Below are 15,966 nucleotides of genomic sequence, written 5' to 3'. Positions count from 1 at the left end.
TCTGAGGAACATTGCTTTAGCTTTTCTGGAATACAACAGATCCTCCTATTCCATGTGCTCAGTCCCTTGAGGCAATATAGAACTATGATTTCCCCCCTCAAAGAGCTATACGCCCTTGGAGGGTTGGCACACACATATGTAAAATCATTAGCTATAAGAATGAAGGGCAATGTGCCAGAAATTCTGTGGTTCTGAGAACTGAGAGGAGAGCTCAGTCCTGTGGTTTAACCTTGCTGACTTGACTGAGAGAAGACCATTTATTGAGCTCCTACTTAGTAAACCTAGTCTCACTTATTTTAACCATAACCCAGTGGAACAGGCATTATTCGCTTTTAATGCTGATAATGACTCTGTAAGGTAGGTATTATCATCACCATTTGACAGATGAGGGAACTGAGGCTCAAGCTGGGGAAGGGAAACAGTGGGATTGGAGCACAAGTCTAACTGGCTCAAAACATGCCTTGTCTACCCATTCCTTGGTATCAGCTGGATGAAAAGGGGCGGATAGATCTGAGTCAGAGGTCAGAGATTTATTTCCAGAGAATTCAGCTAAGGTAGGAAAGTGTACACAGGTATCCCTGAAATCCTACAGGTAGGAAATATCAGGAGTTCAGTCAAGAAAACTAGAAAAGGATAAGGCCTAAGTAAAAGATGTGGATACCAAAGGTTAAGAATCCAGACAAAGGTTTTGGTGTCAAACAGAAACAAGGGCTCAGGAGTAAGGAAGACTCCTGGCACTGAGCCAGCCTGTTGTTTTGCATCAATTTATCCCTGTAACCTAGCTGAGCGATAACCCCTAGCAAGTTTGGCTGGGACATTTTATAATAGTGGTGATCAGGATCCCAGCAGGAAACAGACATTTCACCTGACGGGTTTAACTTCAGGTGAATAGAGTTGAGTGAAGGCTATATTTAACAGATGTGGGAAAGATTAAGGGAAACAACAATGGATGGTGGAACGACTAACTCAAAGCTACCCCTAGACCCGAAAGGGGAAAAAATGGAATGGTAATTACTGGAATCCTCTGAGATCTGGAACCATGAAAAAGCTGTTGCCGAACAGGAACTAAGACTATGGAAAAATTTGTCCATTTCCTTGGAATATAGCCAGGGAGGGAGGGCATGGGAGAAATAAATAACCTGTGTCTTTCTCTTCCTGCTTGGATCTCTCCAGTCTGTGTCTCCCAGTGGCCAAATACAACTGGAAGACAGAGGGAAGGGGAGCCTAGGTGGTACAGTCCATAGAGGCCAGGCTCCTAGGACACAGATCGAGGGAGATAGAGTGTAGATCTTCAGGGCAAACAAGAGTAACCATCCCAGTTAACAATAAAAAGTTGCAAACTTTAGTGAGCTGCATCAGCTTCCCCAATGCAACTAAAAATCATCACCTGAGTCTGCAGAGGCACAGATTGCAGCAACTTTGTTGCAAAGACAAGTTTATTGACTATTCCTCTGGACTTAGCATTCCATGAGTCCAGTAGTCTAGACTCACACTTTTGTATTAACAGTGTGTCTAGCTCTTACAACTATAATAACAACGAAAATGAAACAGAATTGTATAGAATATTTTCTCTATAAGAATTTGATAAAAGGTTGTTTCCTCAATAATTTGAAAAGTTCATTTTTGAACATATAGCATGTTTCTCTCAAATCATTAAATATATATACTTGGCTTTTAAAGTGTGTTTGCGTCGGCAGGGGGGAAATCTACCTTTTATTGACCTGTCTATATTTCTGGTCTTTCTGGTCATCTCTTTGCTCCATGCCCAACACACAATTGGCTTTTGATGAATTAAAAAGGATATATTATCTACAAAAGGGTAGACTCTATGTACCAAGGAATCCCAACTCTGGAAAATTATTGAATTCAGATGAATTGTATGAGAATGATTACTAATTCCCCAGCAAAACAACTGCCTCAGTAGTTAGTACAGAGAAGAGGAAAACATACAGTTTTCTAACTGAAGCAATAGCCTGATGTGTGAGCATGATAAAATGAGATTGAAAATGTGATTCTTGCAGGACTTGCTTATTTTGGACCAAGCAACTTTCAGGAGAGGGGGTGCTGTGGGAACTGCTTCTGCTCTGTTAACCAAAATCCAGCATCATTTCCCATGCAGAGTTTCCAATACTGAATGTCATGCCAGGCTGCTCAGGTTCTGTCTGGCCTGAGGAATCCCAAGGCCTGGCATGATTCCCTGCTGGTATCACTTCAGCTGCCAGACAGCTAAGCCCAATTTTAGTACATCGTTGTATACAAGGAAGGTAAAGTTGCAAGACCTTGTGTATCCCATCTGTTCATGCTTGATCCCTTTGGTTTCAGCTTGGTCCCTATTAAAGCATTCATCCTTTTGGGAGAGGCAACATTGAACTATGATTAGACACATGTGCTTGAGTATAAAGGAAAGACATGCAAACATACGTGATGGGGCTAAGGGAGTGAACAAGGAGTCAGAGTTTAATAGCATGCTTGGCTTTTCTCGCTGTGGAGCCATTTACAATAGCTGACAGTCCTGTGGCTAACTTGATCCCTTCTCTCTTTGAACAGGGCCATCCTGGACAGCCAGGCCCCAGAGGCCCACCTGGTCTGGATGGCTGTAATGGAACTCAAGGAGCTGTTGGATTTCCAGGCCCTGATGGCTATCCTGGGCTTCTCGGACCACCCGTATGCTTCCAGATATTTGCATTTTATTTCAAATGGCTTTGCTTGTCTCTACGTGTGCCCTTTTTCTGCCTCTCTGGAAACCTCATTAAGATTTTGTGGGGCAGCCACTACAGACCCTTGTCCAATGTAGGAGTCAATACTGGCAGCACCACAACAGTAAAAGTCTAAAGAAGAATATCAGTTGCAGTGGGGTGTGCACTTGCTACACTGCTTAGGGTTACCTTTTTTTAATGCAGCTTGTGAAGTTGGCAAGATTGTTAAAAGGCTGTAGTAAATTTCATGGCAAAATACACACTTGGGCTATTTGACATGGTCCCACATCAGACAATGTTGAGGAATGTTTGGAAGAATAATATGGGATCATGGAAGCACTAACCAAAATCCAAAGGGCTTGCAAGCTTGGTCTATACCAGTGGTTTTTAACCAGAGGTGATTTTTGCCACTCAGGGGACATTTGGCAATTGCTATTGATATTTTGAGGTCTCACAATTGGTGGTGTGCTACTGGCATAAGACAGCCCCCTCCCCGACACCTAGGAATCATTTGGCTCAAAGTGTCAATAATGCTGAGGTTGAGAAACCCTACTCTATGGTAACAGAGTTTGTGGCTACACTCCCACATCATAACCCTTGGTTATGGTATTGATAAGGTATTTATTGGATTCCAGTGTCACCACTTTTATTTAATTCCATTCATCCAGATAGGGCTCAGATATTTTGATCTAAGGGATCTCTAGTAAATACAATGCCCTTCCAGGCTGATTTTACAAGTGGCTGGAAAGAGAAAAATAACACATTTCAGACCCATTTTCAACCTCCCTTGAAATAATCTAAACTCATGAGGGCACTGATCTGAGATATTCAACTAGAAATCACTCCATTCATTAGACATGTTTTATAGCTACATGAATTAATTGACACTTCATTGGAAGAGCAGCACCACCACCTTCAGTGACCAGGTTGGGGTGTGGGTATATGTGTGAGAAAATGAGATAGATGGACAAAGCACAAGCCCCAGATTGGCATATAGGACTTTGACACCTAAGGACCAAATCAATATGCCAGGGGGTGGGGAGGTAAGGAAAGATGTATTGCTAACATAGGATGAGATAAGTGGGTGCAAAGTTCTCCAAAGATTGCCATGGCAACCAGGTATAGAACAAAACATTTCCATGAAAATCCAGCAAAGCAAGGACATGCTACCCCCTAGAGGGAGAAAATAAATGTTGAGCTAATAAATACCCACTGACAAAGGACAAAGGAAAAAAACCTAGTCCTGTCTCTAAACTTAACCTCAAGCCTAAATAGGAACTTGGGCATGTATTTTACTAAGTGGAGATGTATCCTTTGCTAAATACCAAACAGATCATTCAGTCGGCTTTTTTGAAGCTTCTTTCAAGACAGTAGTGGCCACAAGAATAAGGTGAAACAGGCAGTGTTAGGAAAAAAAGTGAAAAAAAAAAAAACGGTTTCTGCTCCTGGGATCACGTTGTTGTTTTATGATACCAATAATCCCTGTGCTGAAGGAATCAATCATTCAATAAATGCTTCAGTCCACAAAGCTTAGCCCTACCCCAAATACTAATCCTAACTTCCCCTTAGGTGTAGGGACGTTGATTATCCCCAGGTGTACAAACTCTAGCAGATATTAGCCAGCATCTGCCACTAAGACAGCAAAAAATCTAGTTGAAAGATTGGAATTGTGTACTTTGAACCATTTTTCATGTTAGCAGTGAGATACACCAGCCTCTTAGACAGACTTTGAATCTGAAGTTGTGTGGTAGAAGTACAGGATGAAGGTAGTTTTGTAGATATCTTTTAGACCAGAGGTCTACAAACTGGACCACGTGGCCTTTGGCTTGTGGCCTGTTTTTTTTTTTTTTTTTAAATAATAAAATAAAAAGAAAGAAAGAAGAAGAGTATAAAACAGAGTTTAGATATGACCCAAAAGGCCTAAATTATTTACTATCTGGTTCTTTTCATAAAATTTTACTAACCTCTGTCCTAGACAAAGGTTCTGTCAGTGACCTATACCTGTGAGGGGTGAAGCAGTGAACTCTCCATTACATGAGTTATTTGTGGTTGTTCAGACCAGTACTCTGAATAGATGTAAAGTATCTGACTTTAACACATTTCAGACCCATTCAAACCCTTTCCCTTTACAGACTTCTGGCTTGGGGATTGGGAGGGCATACAGCTCTGAATCAGAGCACCTGGTCAAGGAATGTGTTTTGCCCCTTAGTACAGCCAATTTTGCCATAGAAAAAGCCACATGGTTTCAGGCTCTTGCTGTCCCATCCTCTATCTGATCAGATAATGCAATTAAAAAGACTATAAGTGTGTGTATTTCTTCAATTTTTTTAACTATTTTATTCAGGGGCTTCCTGGTCAGAAAGGATCAAAAGGTGACCCTGTCCTTGCTCCAGGTAGTTTCAAAGGAATGAAGGTAAGAGCCTGTAAGTCAGATAGCTGAGTAGGCTATAAGCTGGGTTCCCCAGCATTGGGCCCCACCTCCAATGAAAACATTTCCAGAACTAGCATCTGTGTCTCTATTTAAGGAGCAGACCAAGCTGGATTTAAAAGGATCTGGAGCTTTTTGTGGTGGAAACATTGACATAAATGTTTGCAACTATACTGTCAAAGAGATTTGCTCTGCAGGATCTAGACCAAAAATAGGAGACAGATCAGCAAACAAACAGTTTGCATGGGTATCATTTTCTTTCACAAACCAAGACATTTCCTGGAGGCAGATACCTTTTGTCTACTCTAGAATCCTTATTGTCTGTATTCCTTGGTTTGAAGCCATGTATGTCTCTGCCCATCTCAACATGGCCATTAGCCAAAGATCCTGGTTCTGCCCTTCTCTGTCACTGCACACCAACCCATCACCCTAGCTGGGCCCCTGGATGTCTGCAAAAATTGCCCATCAGCCCTGAAGCTGGCTGGAAACTTTCATCTCTTTCCAGAATTGACAAGAACCTTCTGTGTTCTTGTGACTGTGTTGCCTGATATCCTGCGGGGCCTAAGAAAACCCTGGCTCCAAATGATTGGCCCTATTCCCTTGCAGAGCGGGACAGGAGTCCATCATTTCCCTGGTAGCGAATAAGAATTTATGTGCCCAACATCTGAGGAGAAGATGCACCAAGTTCACTCAGCTAATTGATGGCACTTTTCTGTCTTCCATTAGTACATAGAGCCTGGAACATTGGAAATCACTTTGGAAGGCAGTGATGGGGGTGGGTGGCTGGAGAGCCGGATAAGATTTAGGGTACAGGCTTCTAACTATAGATGCCATAGTAGTAGATAGAATGTTTGAGTTGGAAGGGACCTCATGATTGTTAGACTAGTATTGCTCATTTTACAGATAGAAAAACTGAGGTGTACTGAGGCTATGTGACTTGCTCAAAGCCAGTTCACTAAAGAGCTAAAACTCAGGCAGTGCTCTTTCCATGCTACAGAGAGCTGATTTTTTACTGTAAGCCAAGTGGAGTAAGACTAGCAGGTGTCAAAAATTGGTCATTGTCTTAGAAAACATTGATTAAATGGTTTTGCCAAAAATCAAAGAGACCCTGGATCCAGTGGAACACAACAATTTTCACAAGATGGTTATATTACTGATTCATGCAGTAACTAAAGATGCAACAAAGTAATTAAAACATAATCAGAGAGTGTATGCTCTGTTGATTTTCCCTTGAAATGTCCGATTTGCATTGTGTACATGTGGGCACAGAATCTTTGGGGATAAAGGCACACGGGAAGGTAGCTTTGCTTTCCTCCAAAAGGAGTAGGAAAATCACCAGTCCACAGAAGTAGTTTCTAATTGATAAGTTCCTAGCAAAGGTGAAAATTAATTAATCCAAGTAAAATGTGAAATCCTGTTCAGCCAAGGCTATAATATGTGTCTTCTACAGTCCAGATTTTTCTTACAGAAAAAATAAACAATCTAAACAGTCGAATATGTCCAATTCATACATTATTTAAAACACAAGACTTTGACAGAGGAGGCCCAAGTTTCAGAGATGTGTTTTTGTCCCTATGAATGTTAGGTTAGTTACCTGAAATATTGCAGGCTTAATTTATTAAACTCTTCAGTGTCCTGCCTTTGTTTCTCAGGGGGATCCTGGGCTGCCTGGACTGGATGGAATCACTGTAAGTTGTTATTTATGTGTTGAGCTCTCAGTGTTGACTAAAAATCACTAATGGTGCATTTTCGTTCTTCTCTATGATGTTCTAAAGTCTTTGTAGACCTCAAGGAAAATCTAGACAGTTGAAGTAGAATGGGTCACAGTATTGACATTTTCCAAATGAGAAAGCACTGAGAGGATGAACTGTCCACTGTCAAGTTGCATGACAAGCAGGCTTTCAGACTTTAGGCCAGAGACATGTATTCACTGGGATGTACTTTCCCCTAGGAAAATATTTTGCCTTTCCTTCAGCAAGCACTTACTAAATGTTTTCTGTGTGTCGAGTGCTGTGAGTAAATCAAAAGAAGTAGAGCACATTGCTTTAAAAGGTATTCCACACAGAAATTCCTTTTAGGGACTCTTGATAATGGTGAGTCCATGTAAGGCTGTGAGTTATGTTAATAAGAGCATTATTTTTCTTTGAGATTCCACATTGTCATCACTTTTTTTTTGAAAGAGCTTAAGAAAAAAACGCTTCTTTCCTTCTTCTTTCTTTCCCTTTCCTGTATTCACTTTCTTTCTTCCCTCTATCTTTTTTCAGTAATCTCTGAGACAATGTAGACACAGCCCCTGCCCCCAAGGTTGGGAAAAACTAGTAGGAATGTGGCATAAGAATTCCACAGCAACTTAGAGGAAGAGATGCCATTCACTTAAGGATATGTCATGTGAGTCTTCATGTCTAAGAGACAGAAGGTAGCTTGTGAGAAGTGTCAATGATGTTTAGCTGGCAGTGGGAGGAGACTTTCTAAATAGAGAGTTACGGAGTTTCATGAGAAAAAGTAGGCAAAAAAATGGGATGTGTGCAAGCACACACAAAAACAGAGATGCATAGGACCAAGGCCATACATATTCCCTAGGGCAAAACAATTGGCTTAGATAGTGTATTCATTAAATTTACAGAACAACATCCACTGTACTTGCTGCATAGCTTCTCTTAGGTACTTGTTTTCCTGCCCACAAAGGCTCAATGTTTGTCCACATACACAGGCATGATATACAAACTGCTTCAATTTGGGGAGAGGGCATTTGGTGGCTAAGATATTTGTGATCAGCAAGGTGATCACAGGTGGCTAGTTATTTTCAAAACAATGTTCAGACTATCATTTATTTCTGGAGGCCCTTTGAACCCCTCCTTTCTCTTCCTCCTGTCTGAGTTCCAACCTCTCTTACCCTCTCCGCCCCTTATCCAGGCCCATGTCAAGTTATTCCTGCTCCACCACTGGAAATGGACCCTTGCATTTCACCAGACCATTTTTCTCTTGTGATTTCACTGTCTTATGTTTAACATTGTTGTTATTTGATTCAAAAATTTTCTGTTCCCTTATGATTTTTTTCTTTGACCCATGGAATATTTAGAAGTGTGTTGCTTCGTGTCCAAATATTTAGTAACTTTCCAGCTATCTTTCTATTATGGATTTCTAGTTTGATTTTATTGTAATTAGAGTGAACACTGTGTTATTTCAGTTCTTTTAAATTTGTCAAGGTTTATTTTATGGTCCAGCATACAGTCTATCTTGGTGAATATTCCATATGCACTTGAACAGAATATGTATTCAGCTGTTGTTGGGTATAATGATCTTAAAAATATCCATTAGGTCAAGGTAATGGATACTATTGTTTGGATCTTCTATGTCCTGACTGATATTTTTGTCTAGTGTTTCTGTTCATTATGGAAGGAGGGATGTTAAGATGTCCAACTGTAATTGCAGATTTGACTGTTTCTACTTGAAGTTTTGTTAGTTTTTGCTTCATGTAATTTGAAGCTCTGCTATTATGTGCATAGGCATCTAAGATTGTTCTGTCTTCTTGATAAATTGACCTATTTTATCATTTTGAAATGTCCTTCTTTATCTCTGGTAATATTATTTGTCTCGAAGTCTACTTTATCTGATATTAATATAACTCTTTTGCTTTTTTAAAAAAGTTTTTGTTTTTTTATAACATTCTAATAGGAAAAATTTCAAATATAGAGCAAAGTAGAGTGAATTTTGCAGTGAACACGCATACCATTAATATTTTACTATACATCATCCCTTGGTATCCATGGGAGATTGGATTCAGGACCTCTCATGGATACCCAAATCCATGAATGCACAAATCCCTCGTATAAAATGGTGTCATATTTGCCTGTAACCTATACACATCTTCCCCTACACTTTTAATCATCTCTAAGTCACTTATAATACCTAATACAATGTAAATACTATGTAAAAAGTTGTTATACTGTATTGTTTAGGGAATAGTAACAAAAAAGAATTTGCATGTGTTCCATACAGATGCAACCATCCTTTTATAAAAAAAAAAAAATTCAATCAATAGTTGGTTGAATCCACAGATGTGGAACCCACAGATACAGAGGGCCAACTGTACTTGCTTTATCCTCCTTCTATCTGTCTATCCATCCCTCTCTCTGTCCATCAATCCATCCTATTTTTTAATTTTTATTTTAAGTTCTGGGGCACATGCACAGGACGTGTAGGTTTGTTACATAGGTAAACGTGTGCCATGGTGGTTTGCTGCACCCATCAACCCGTCATCTAGGTTTTAATCCCAGCATGCATTAGCTATTTTTCCTGATGCTCTCCCTCCCCCTACGCCACCCCCCGACAGGCCCCAGTGTGTGTTGTTCCCCTCTCTGTGTCCATGCGTTCTCATTGTTCAGCTCCCACTTATGAGTGTGAATATGCGCTGTTTAATCCATCCTATTTTTAGTGAATGTCAAAGTAAATAGTAGACAAGAGTTCACTTACTCCTAAATCCTATAGCATGCCTGTCTTTAATTAGACTTCAATATTTGTTTGCAGTTCTTTCTTTTTATATAAAATTTACATACAATGAAACACTTAAATCTTAAGTGTATGTTTGCTGAGTTTTGACAAATGCATACTTGTATGTAATCCAAACCTTTATTCAGGTGTAGAAAATTACTGTCACCTCAGAAAGTTCCCTCCTGCTCATTCCCTGTCAATTTCTGCCCCAATTCACCCCAAAGGCAACCACAATCCTGATTTTTCTCCTCTATGCCAGTCCTAGAACTTCATGTAAAGGGAATGATATAACCTCTAGCCTTTTGGGTCTGTCTTCTTTCACTTAACACACTGATTTTGAGATTCATCCACATCGTTTCATATATCAGTAGTTTGCTACTTCTTATTGTAGGCATTTATTCCACTGTTTGAATCTATCAGAGTTTATCCTTGTATCATTGGACAACTGGAACATTTCCAATTTTTGACTATTATGAATAAAGTTGCTATGAACATTCTTGTACAGTTCTCGTGGACATACATATTTTCATTTTTCTTGGAAAACTTCCTTGCTTTTTGAACTTGGTAAAAACTTGCCTCTCTAGGGCCCACAAGGAGCACTCGGATCTCCTGGAGCTGTAGGACCTGCAGGACCACCAGGATTACAAGTAAGATCAATTTAAGCCTAGTTTGTGATCACAGTGTTCACATGACTGTTTTCCCTACATACTATGGATTCAATGTAAACCTGTGTAATTTAGGTCCTCCTGGGTGAGCAAGGGCAACCTCCATTCTTGGAGGGTTAAAGTAAAGCATGCTCTTGCCAGGAGCTATTGGAGTTATTTATCAGAGTCTATCTGACCATCCAATCTGTGCCTCTAAAGCCTCCCACCCTAGCTCAACCTAAAGTATAGCCCAGGGATGGCAGATCCCTGACACATTTATTGCCACCTTCCATTTCCTCACCCATGACAGGTATTGCTAATTAATCATACCACCATCACTATCACCCACCCTGAACACTGAAGAAGCTTCAAATTCCTTGCTAACACTGCATCTTGGGCAGTTCTACCTACCTACCCATTTTTCTGACACAAAACCTGTTTATCATCACTGGTAGAGGAAAAGCATAGCCAGTCATCTATGTGGTTCTGGGAAAGCTGCGTCCCCAGATTGTTCTTTCCAGTGCAAGAAATCCCATTACTCAGTACTTTGGCTTAGCTTCACCAAAGGTCATCATTTTAAAATTTCTGGCCTGTTGGGAGGAATGACACATGAAGTCTTCACTACCTTAGCATTAATGTGATTACCAGGTCAATTTGGGGGATTTCAAAGGGGATAAAAGGGAACCATAGGAAAGACAGCTAGACTCTACTATGCCAAAGCAGGAAAGATGGCTGAGTTACTGGGGAGTGACTCTCAACATGCCGTGTTCTTTTTGACTGAAACTAACAAGTGCTAACTCTTTCTTATTTTTAAAAAAAATCTAGGGTCCTCCAGGGCCTCCTGGTCCTCTTGGTCCTGATGTAAGTATACTTTGTCTTAGGGCATTTTGCTTCCTACTCCTAAGTACTCTGGATTTCCCAGAGAGATACTGGTTTGGTTAACCCTACTTTCTGGTAAAAAAGATTGCATTCCAATTTAAGTTCCCTGAGCTTATTTAGTAATCGATTTTGTTTTTCCTCCCTGTATCCCTATTCCCTAGGGGAATATGGGGCTAGGTTTTCAAGGAGAGAAAGGAGTCAAGGTAAATAGCTTTTAAAAAATACAATCTGCATTCCATATGCTGCAAGAAATGTGTCTGATTACACACATGTGGCTGCTTGTGTAAGAGGATTTGTTTTTTCGCCTTGGGAAATGAGCATTTCCCAACCCACATAGATCCTCTGGTAGGATCTCTTGAGGGCTACATGTGTACATGCCACACATGGGCTATTGTGGTTCTTTTTCCTTCAAAATATTGTTATTTCCCTGCTTCCTACCTGTGAAAGGTGTATGTCTTACGAACATATTCCCTTGAAATAGATTCTTTCTCTTCCTTCCATCTGGGTCTTTCCTTGGTGTTTTGAGTATTCTGTTCCCTTCTCTTTCCTTGTCTCTGCTTCCCCTCTCCTCTCTACCCTTTCTCCTCCTCCCCCTCCTCCACTTCCTCCTCCTTTTCCTTTTTGTCCTCCTCTCTCTCTGTATCTCTCTCTCTCTGTCCTCTATCTCTCTTCTTTAACCTCTCTTTCACCATTCTCTTTTATTTCCCTCATTCTCTCATTTCTCTCTTTACCAATTACATTATGATTTCAGAGCCTTAAGCGAGGCTGAGAACTTGCCATTCCCACCCTTCTGTTACAATTGCACTGCCTTCTGAAGGAACAACTCTTGCCTCCAATGTTCTAACCTGGACGTCATTGCCTCTGATTGTGCTCTTGGCAAGGATTAGACCACTTAGAGTCGGATCATTGTTGCCAAGAGGTAGCCATTCACCTTGTTCTGATTCCTTTTTTAATCTCTTCTAAACATCCTTTCATGGCAACCATGAACTTAAAGTTTCCTTCTATCCATCTTACTCTTCCCTCTGCAGTGCTGGTACAAAATTCATTGGTCGGGCTTATAATTCTTCTCACCCTTTGGCAGTGAGAGTTTTGTTTCCTCATTGGCATGAGGGTGAAGAGGCCAAAGTAAGAGACAGTTTATTTGTGAGTTACATCCAGAGGACAAACCCCCGCTCTGGAAAAATGGTCGGTGTGATTTTCACTTTGCTTAATGTTCCATTTACTCTTACAGGGGGATGTTGGCCTCCCTGGCCCAGCAGGACCTCCACCATCTACTGGAGAGCTGGAATTCATGGGATTCCCCAAAGGGCAGAAAGGATCCAAGGTAGTGAACATTTAAGAATAGGAAAAAATTAATAAACCTTTTCCTATAATTATAATACAAGAACTTAACTCATAACCAGACAATACTGGAAGAATAGAGCGTTCTGGGTAATGGATTTTTGTTTAGAAGTGAGAGTAAAAAGGCTTCTTTGTTTTGCCCCTTATGAAAAGCTTTCTTAAAAGGCGGAGTATGTTTCTTGTTGTGTAGGTTTGAGTGTGCCTGGGCATCTGAGTATTCATTTAAGCACTATTTTCTCTGTTTTAGTGTTGCAGATTCAATTTTTGATATGCTGAATAACTTAAACATTAAATAGTTGTGTTTTTCCTCCTAACTCCCAACCCTCTCAATACTTACGGTGTCCCCAAAGTACTGTGACAGAACACATAGGGTATGAATAGTTGCTCTTGAATTATCTTTTTAAAGAAGTTATTTGCTCTTAAAACTTGACCCTGAAAATAGGATATACTGTCACCAAGTGGTGACAAGAGATGCCCTAATTTACCTGATCTGAACTACCAAGGCTTACACTATAGACCTGTTTAACTGAAATATTTTACGATCTGTATTTTTATGTGAGTCACTGTATACTACCTACATGGTTGTAATTGAATGGCCGTGTACTGTTAAGGTGTGCAGATATCTTTCTGTAACTTGCATTTCCTGCCAGGGTTCCTTTAAGCTTTGTGATTCTGTTCCCATGGCCAAGGGGCCTAGGCAGGGAAATATGTTTAGTCTCCTTTCTTTAAATTTGTCTTTGTGGAAGCTGTAACAACTCCAAGCCCCTCCAGGTTTACAGGAAGTAGTCATTGATTTGGGAATGGTCTGGCAACATAAAAGAGATTGTCTGCTTCCTTGATCATTCCCAAAACTTAGGGAGCTTTTCCATGGCACATATAGATAAATTCACATATCAGGGAATGACAGATCAGATTGTTATGTGTCCCTATCCAAATTGTAATTGTTACCCTTTTCCCAAAACTATGGATTTCTCTGCTGCCTCTAATTTGCTATAGGAAATTGTACTGAACAGCTTCTTCCACTAGAAAGAAAATAGACAATCATCCTTTCTGTCTCCCAATTAGCCTCAGTATTTGACATTCTGTTTTAGACAGTTATGGTCCATAATCCTTCTCCCACAGCAAGGAGCTGCATGAACCAAGACATCCTGGTACAGCTACTAATTAGGGAGCCTGGGGAATCTGCACCACTCTCTGCTACCCTAATCTTGATACTTCATTGGTTCCCCACTCCTCAGTCCAAGTACGTGCGGAGAGCCATCCTACTGTGTGTTCACTGCTTCCTGATGCTACTTACTAACCTTGGGCTGATTTTCCAGGGTGAACCAGGGCCTAAGGGTTTTCCAGGCATAAGTGGCCCTCCAGGCTTCCCGGTAAGTCTCTCTATTTGATCAATATGTATTCAAGGGTCTGATTGGATAAAAGCTGTAGCAATAGAAGGCTAACAGAAAGACCTCTTCCCATGGATATTGTAGAGAATGCCACCATCTTTATTATTAGAAGGTATTTAAGGAGATGTTCTTGTTTCTCAAACACATGGAGACATAAGCATGGTTCTCCATGAGGCTGTATACCTTAGAGGTTATTAGCTCAAGCTCTATAGTTAAAACAGACCTAGGCTTGACTGCTGATTTTGCTAGTTTCTAACTATGTGAACCTGGACAAGTTTCTTAACTTTTCTGAGCCTGTTTCCTAACCTACAAAAAAGGGGAGAATGATGGGGTGATTATGAGGATTAAATGAGATAATATGCATGAAAAGGGCTTACTACATGTCTAGCACTTATTATTCAGTTAATGGTAGCTAATCTTAGTAATCCTACCTCCACTTTCATATCTGCCTTTCTAGCTTAGATTCTTACACTCATCAGTTACCTTTTGAGGGTCCCTATGTGCCAGGCATTCTGCTGGACTTGGAGGTTACAACAGTAACTAAGTAAAAGTCCCTGTCCTTGAGATTACATTGTAATGGGGGAGTGAGGGTAAAAACAAACAAGAAACCAGTAAACAGATGAATCTATAGCAAGTTCATATAGTGGTTATATAAGTTCATATATATAAAAGATGAAAGAAGGGTAAAGTGATGAAATGTGGATGGGGAACAGGGTGGTCTACTTGGGACAGAGTGGTCAAGAAGGGCCTTTCTGAGGAAGTGATGTATGAGCTGAGACCTGCATATTATGAGAGAGCACGTCTTGTGAAGATCAGAAAGAGGTTTTAAGGCTGAGGGAACCATAAGTGCGAAGACCTTGAGGTTAAGAAAACCTCAGTACTTTTGAGGAACAGTAAGAAGGTAAGTGGAACAGAATAAGCAAGGCTAATAATTCCAGACAGAGAAGTAGGAACCAGATCTTGGCTACCTTCAGAGGTCAATGCGGTTTTTTATTTTTAATGTAATGGGAAGCCGTTCAAAGGCTCTGACTTGTATTTTTAAGATCACTCTGGCTGTGGGAGGAAGGGGAGAGGGAATGGGAAGGGTGGAAGAGCAAACACAGAGGGTATTGCAGTAGTCCAGGCAAGAGATGGTGGTGGTGACTTAGACTATAGTGACAGCAATGGAAATGGAAAGAAGTGGATAGATTCAAAATGTAAAAATGTTCAACCTTGTTATTAGGGAACATTTCAAACATTTACAAAAGCAGAGAGAATGTCATAATGATTCCTCGTGTACCCATCACACAGTTTCAATAATTAGCAATTTATGGCCAATCTGAAGCAAATAATAGACATATCATTTCATCACAAATACCTCTGAATATTTAAAAGGTAAGGGCTTTTTAAGACGTAGTGACAATATCATCATCAGTAATTTGTGATCAGTAATTAATATCAGTTAACAAGGCAGAATTCAAATTTTTGATTGTCTTATAGGTATATATATTTTTTTACAGTTGCCTTGCTTCAATGAGAGGCCAAACAAGACCAATACATTACATTTGTTTAATGTGTCTTTTAAATCACAAGATATGTTTTGAAAGAGCTGACAAGATTTTCATGGATTGGGAATAGGGATCAGGTGGGAAATGGATGAATCAAAGATGACTAGGCCTGCCTGTGCTTGCTGGGCCAATGGGGATAGATGACTCCATTCTTTCCCTACAGTACTTTGAAATAGTTTGGGTCTCTCTGGGTGGCCAGAAAGCAGAGCCAGTGGAGCCAGTGGCACAGGTTCCTTCCATGATGATTCTTATTACTCCACAGAAATAAAGGGGGCATGGAGAATCATCTGTTCAATGCACTTGATTTTAATCACCTTTGTATCTAATGAGCCAGAAAGGAAGAGAACCCTAGTGTTGGAGACAGAACACCCAAACTTTAGACCCAGCCCCTGCTCTGGGACTTTGGCAAGTCACTAAACCTCTCTTTATATCTGTAATTTGACAATGGTCATATTTATACTTTTTATTGATAGAAAATATTTCTACATATTTATAGGGTACATGTGATATTTTGTTACATGCACAGACTGTGTAATGGTGAAGTTAGGG

General features: G+C 40.3%; 1 protein-coding gene across 3 annotated transcripts in view; it reads left to right on the top strand.

Moving 5' to 3' along the window:
* COL4A6 (collagen type IV alpha 6 chain) overlaps nucleotides 1–15,966 on the top strand; it is a 276,876-nt gene that overhangs the window by 215,665 nt on the left and 45,245 nt on the right. For all 3 annotated transcript variants that reach the window (XM_063660364.1, XM_054472576.2, XM_054472577.2), the window contains 8 exons: nucleotides 2,548–2,664; nucleotides 5,041–5,109; nucleotides 6,777–6,812; nucleotides 10,200–10,262; nucleotides 11,085–11,120; nucleotides 11,300–11,341; nucleotides 12,370–12,462; nucleotides 13,799–13,852. In XM_063660364.1, coding sequence (XP_063516434.1) covers nucleotides 2,548–2,664; nucleotides 5,041–5,109; nucleotides 6,777–6,812; nucleotides 10,200–10,262; nucleotides 11,085–11,120; nucleotides 11,300–11,341; nucleotides 12,370–12,462; nucleotides 13,799–13,852 — 510 coding nt within the window. The remainder of the gene's footprint in view (nucleotides 1–2,547; nucleotides 2,665–5,040; nucleotides 5,110–6,776; nucleotides 6,813–10,199; nucleotides 10,263–11,084; nucleotides 11,121–11,299; nucleotides 11,342–12,369; nucleotides 12,463–13,798; nucleotides 13,853–15,966) is intronic.

The sequence above is a fragment of the Pongo pygmaeus genome, chromosome X (assembly GCF_028885625.2).
Source record: "Pongo pygmaeus isolate AG05252 chromosome X, NHGRI_mPonPyg2-v2.0_pri, whole genome shotgun sequence".
Taxonomy (NCBI): Eukaryota; Metazoa; Chordata; class Mammalia; order Primates; family Hominidae; genus Pongo; species Pongo pygmaeus.
Note: the sequence above shows the minus strand (reverse complement) of the source record. Positions and strands in the feature narration are given on the sequence as shown.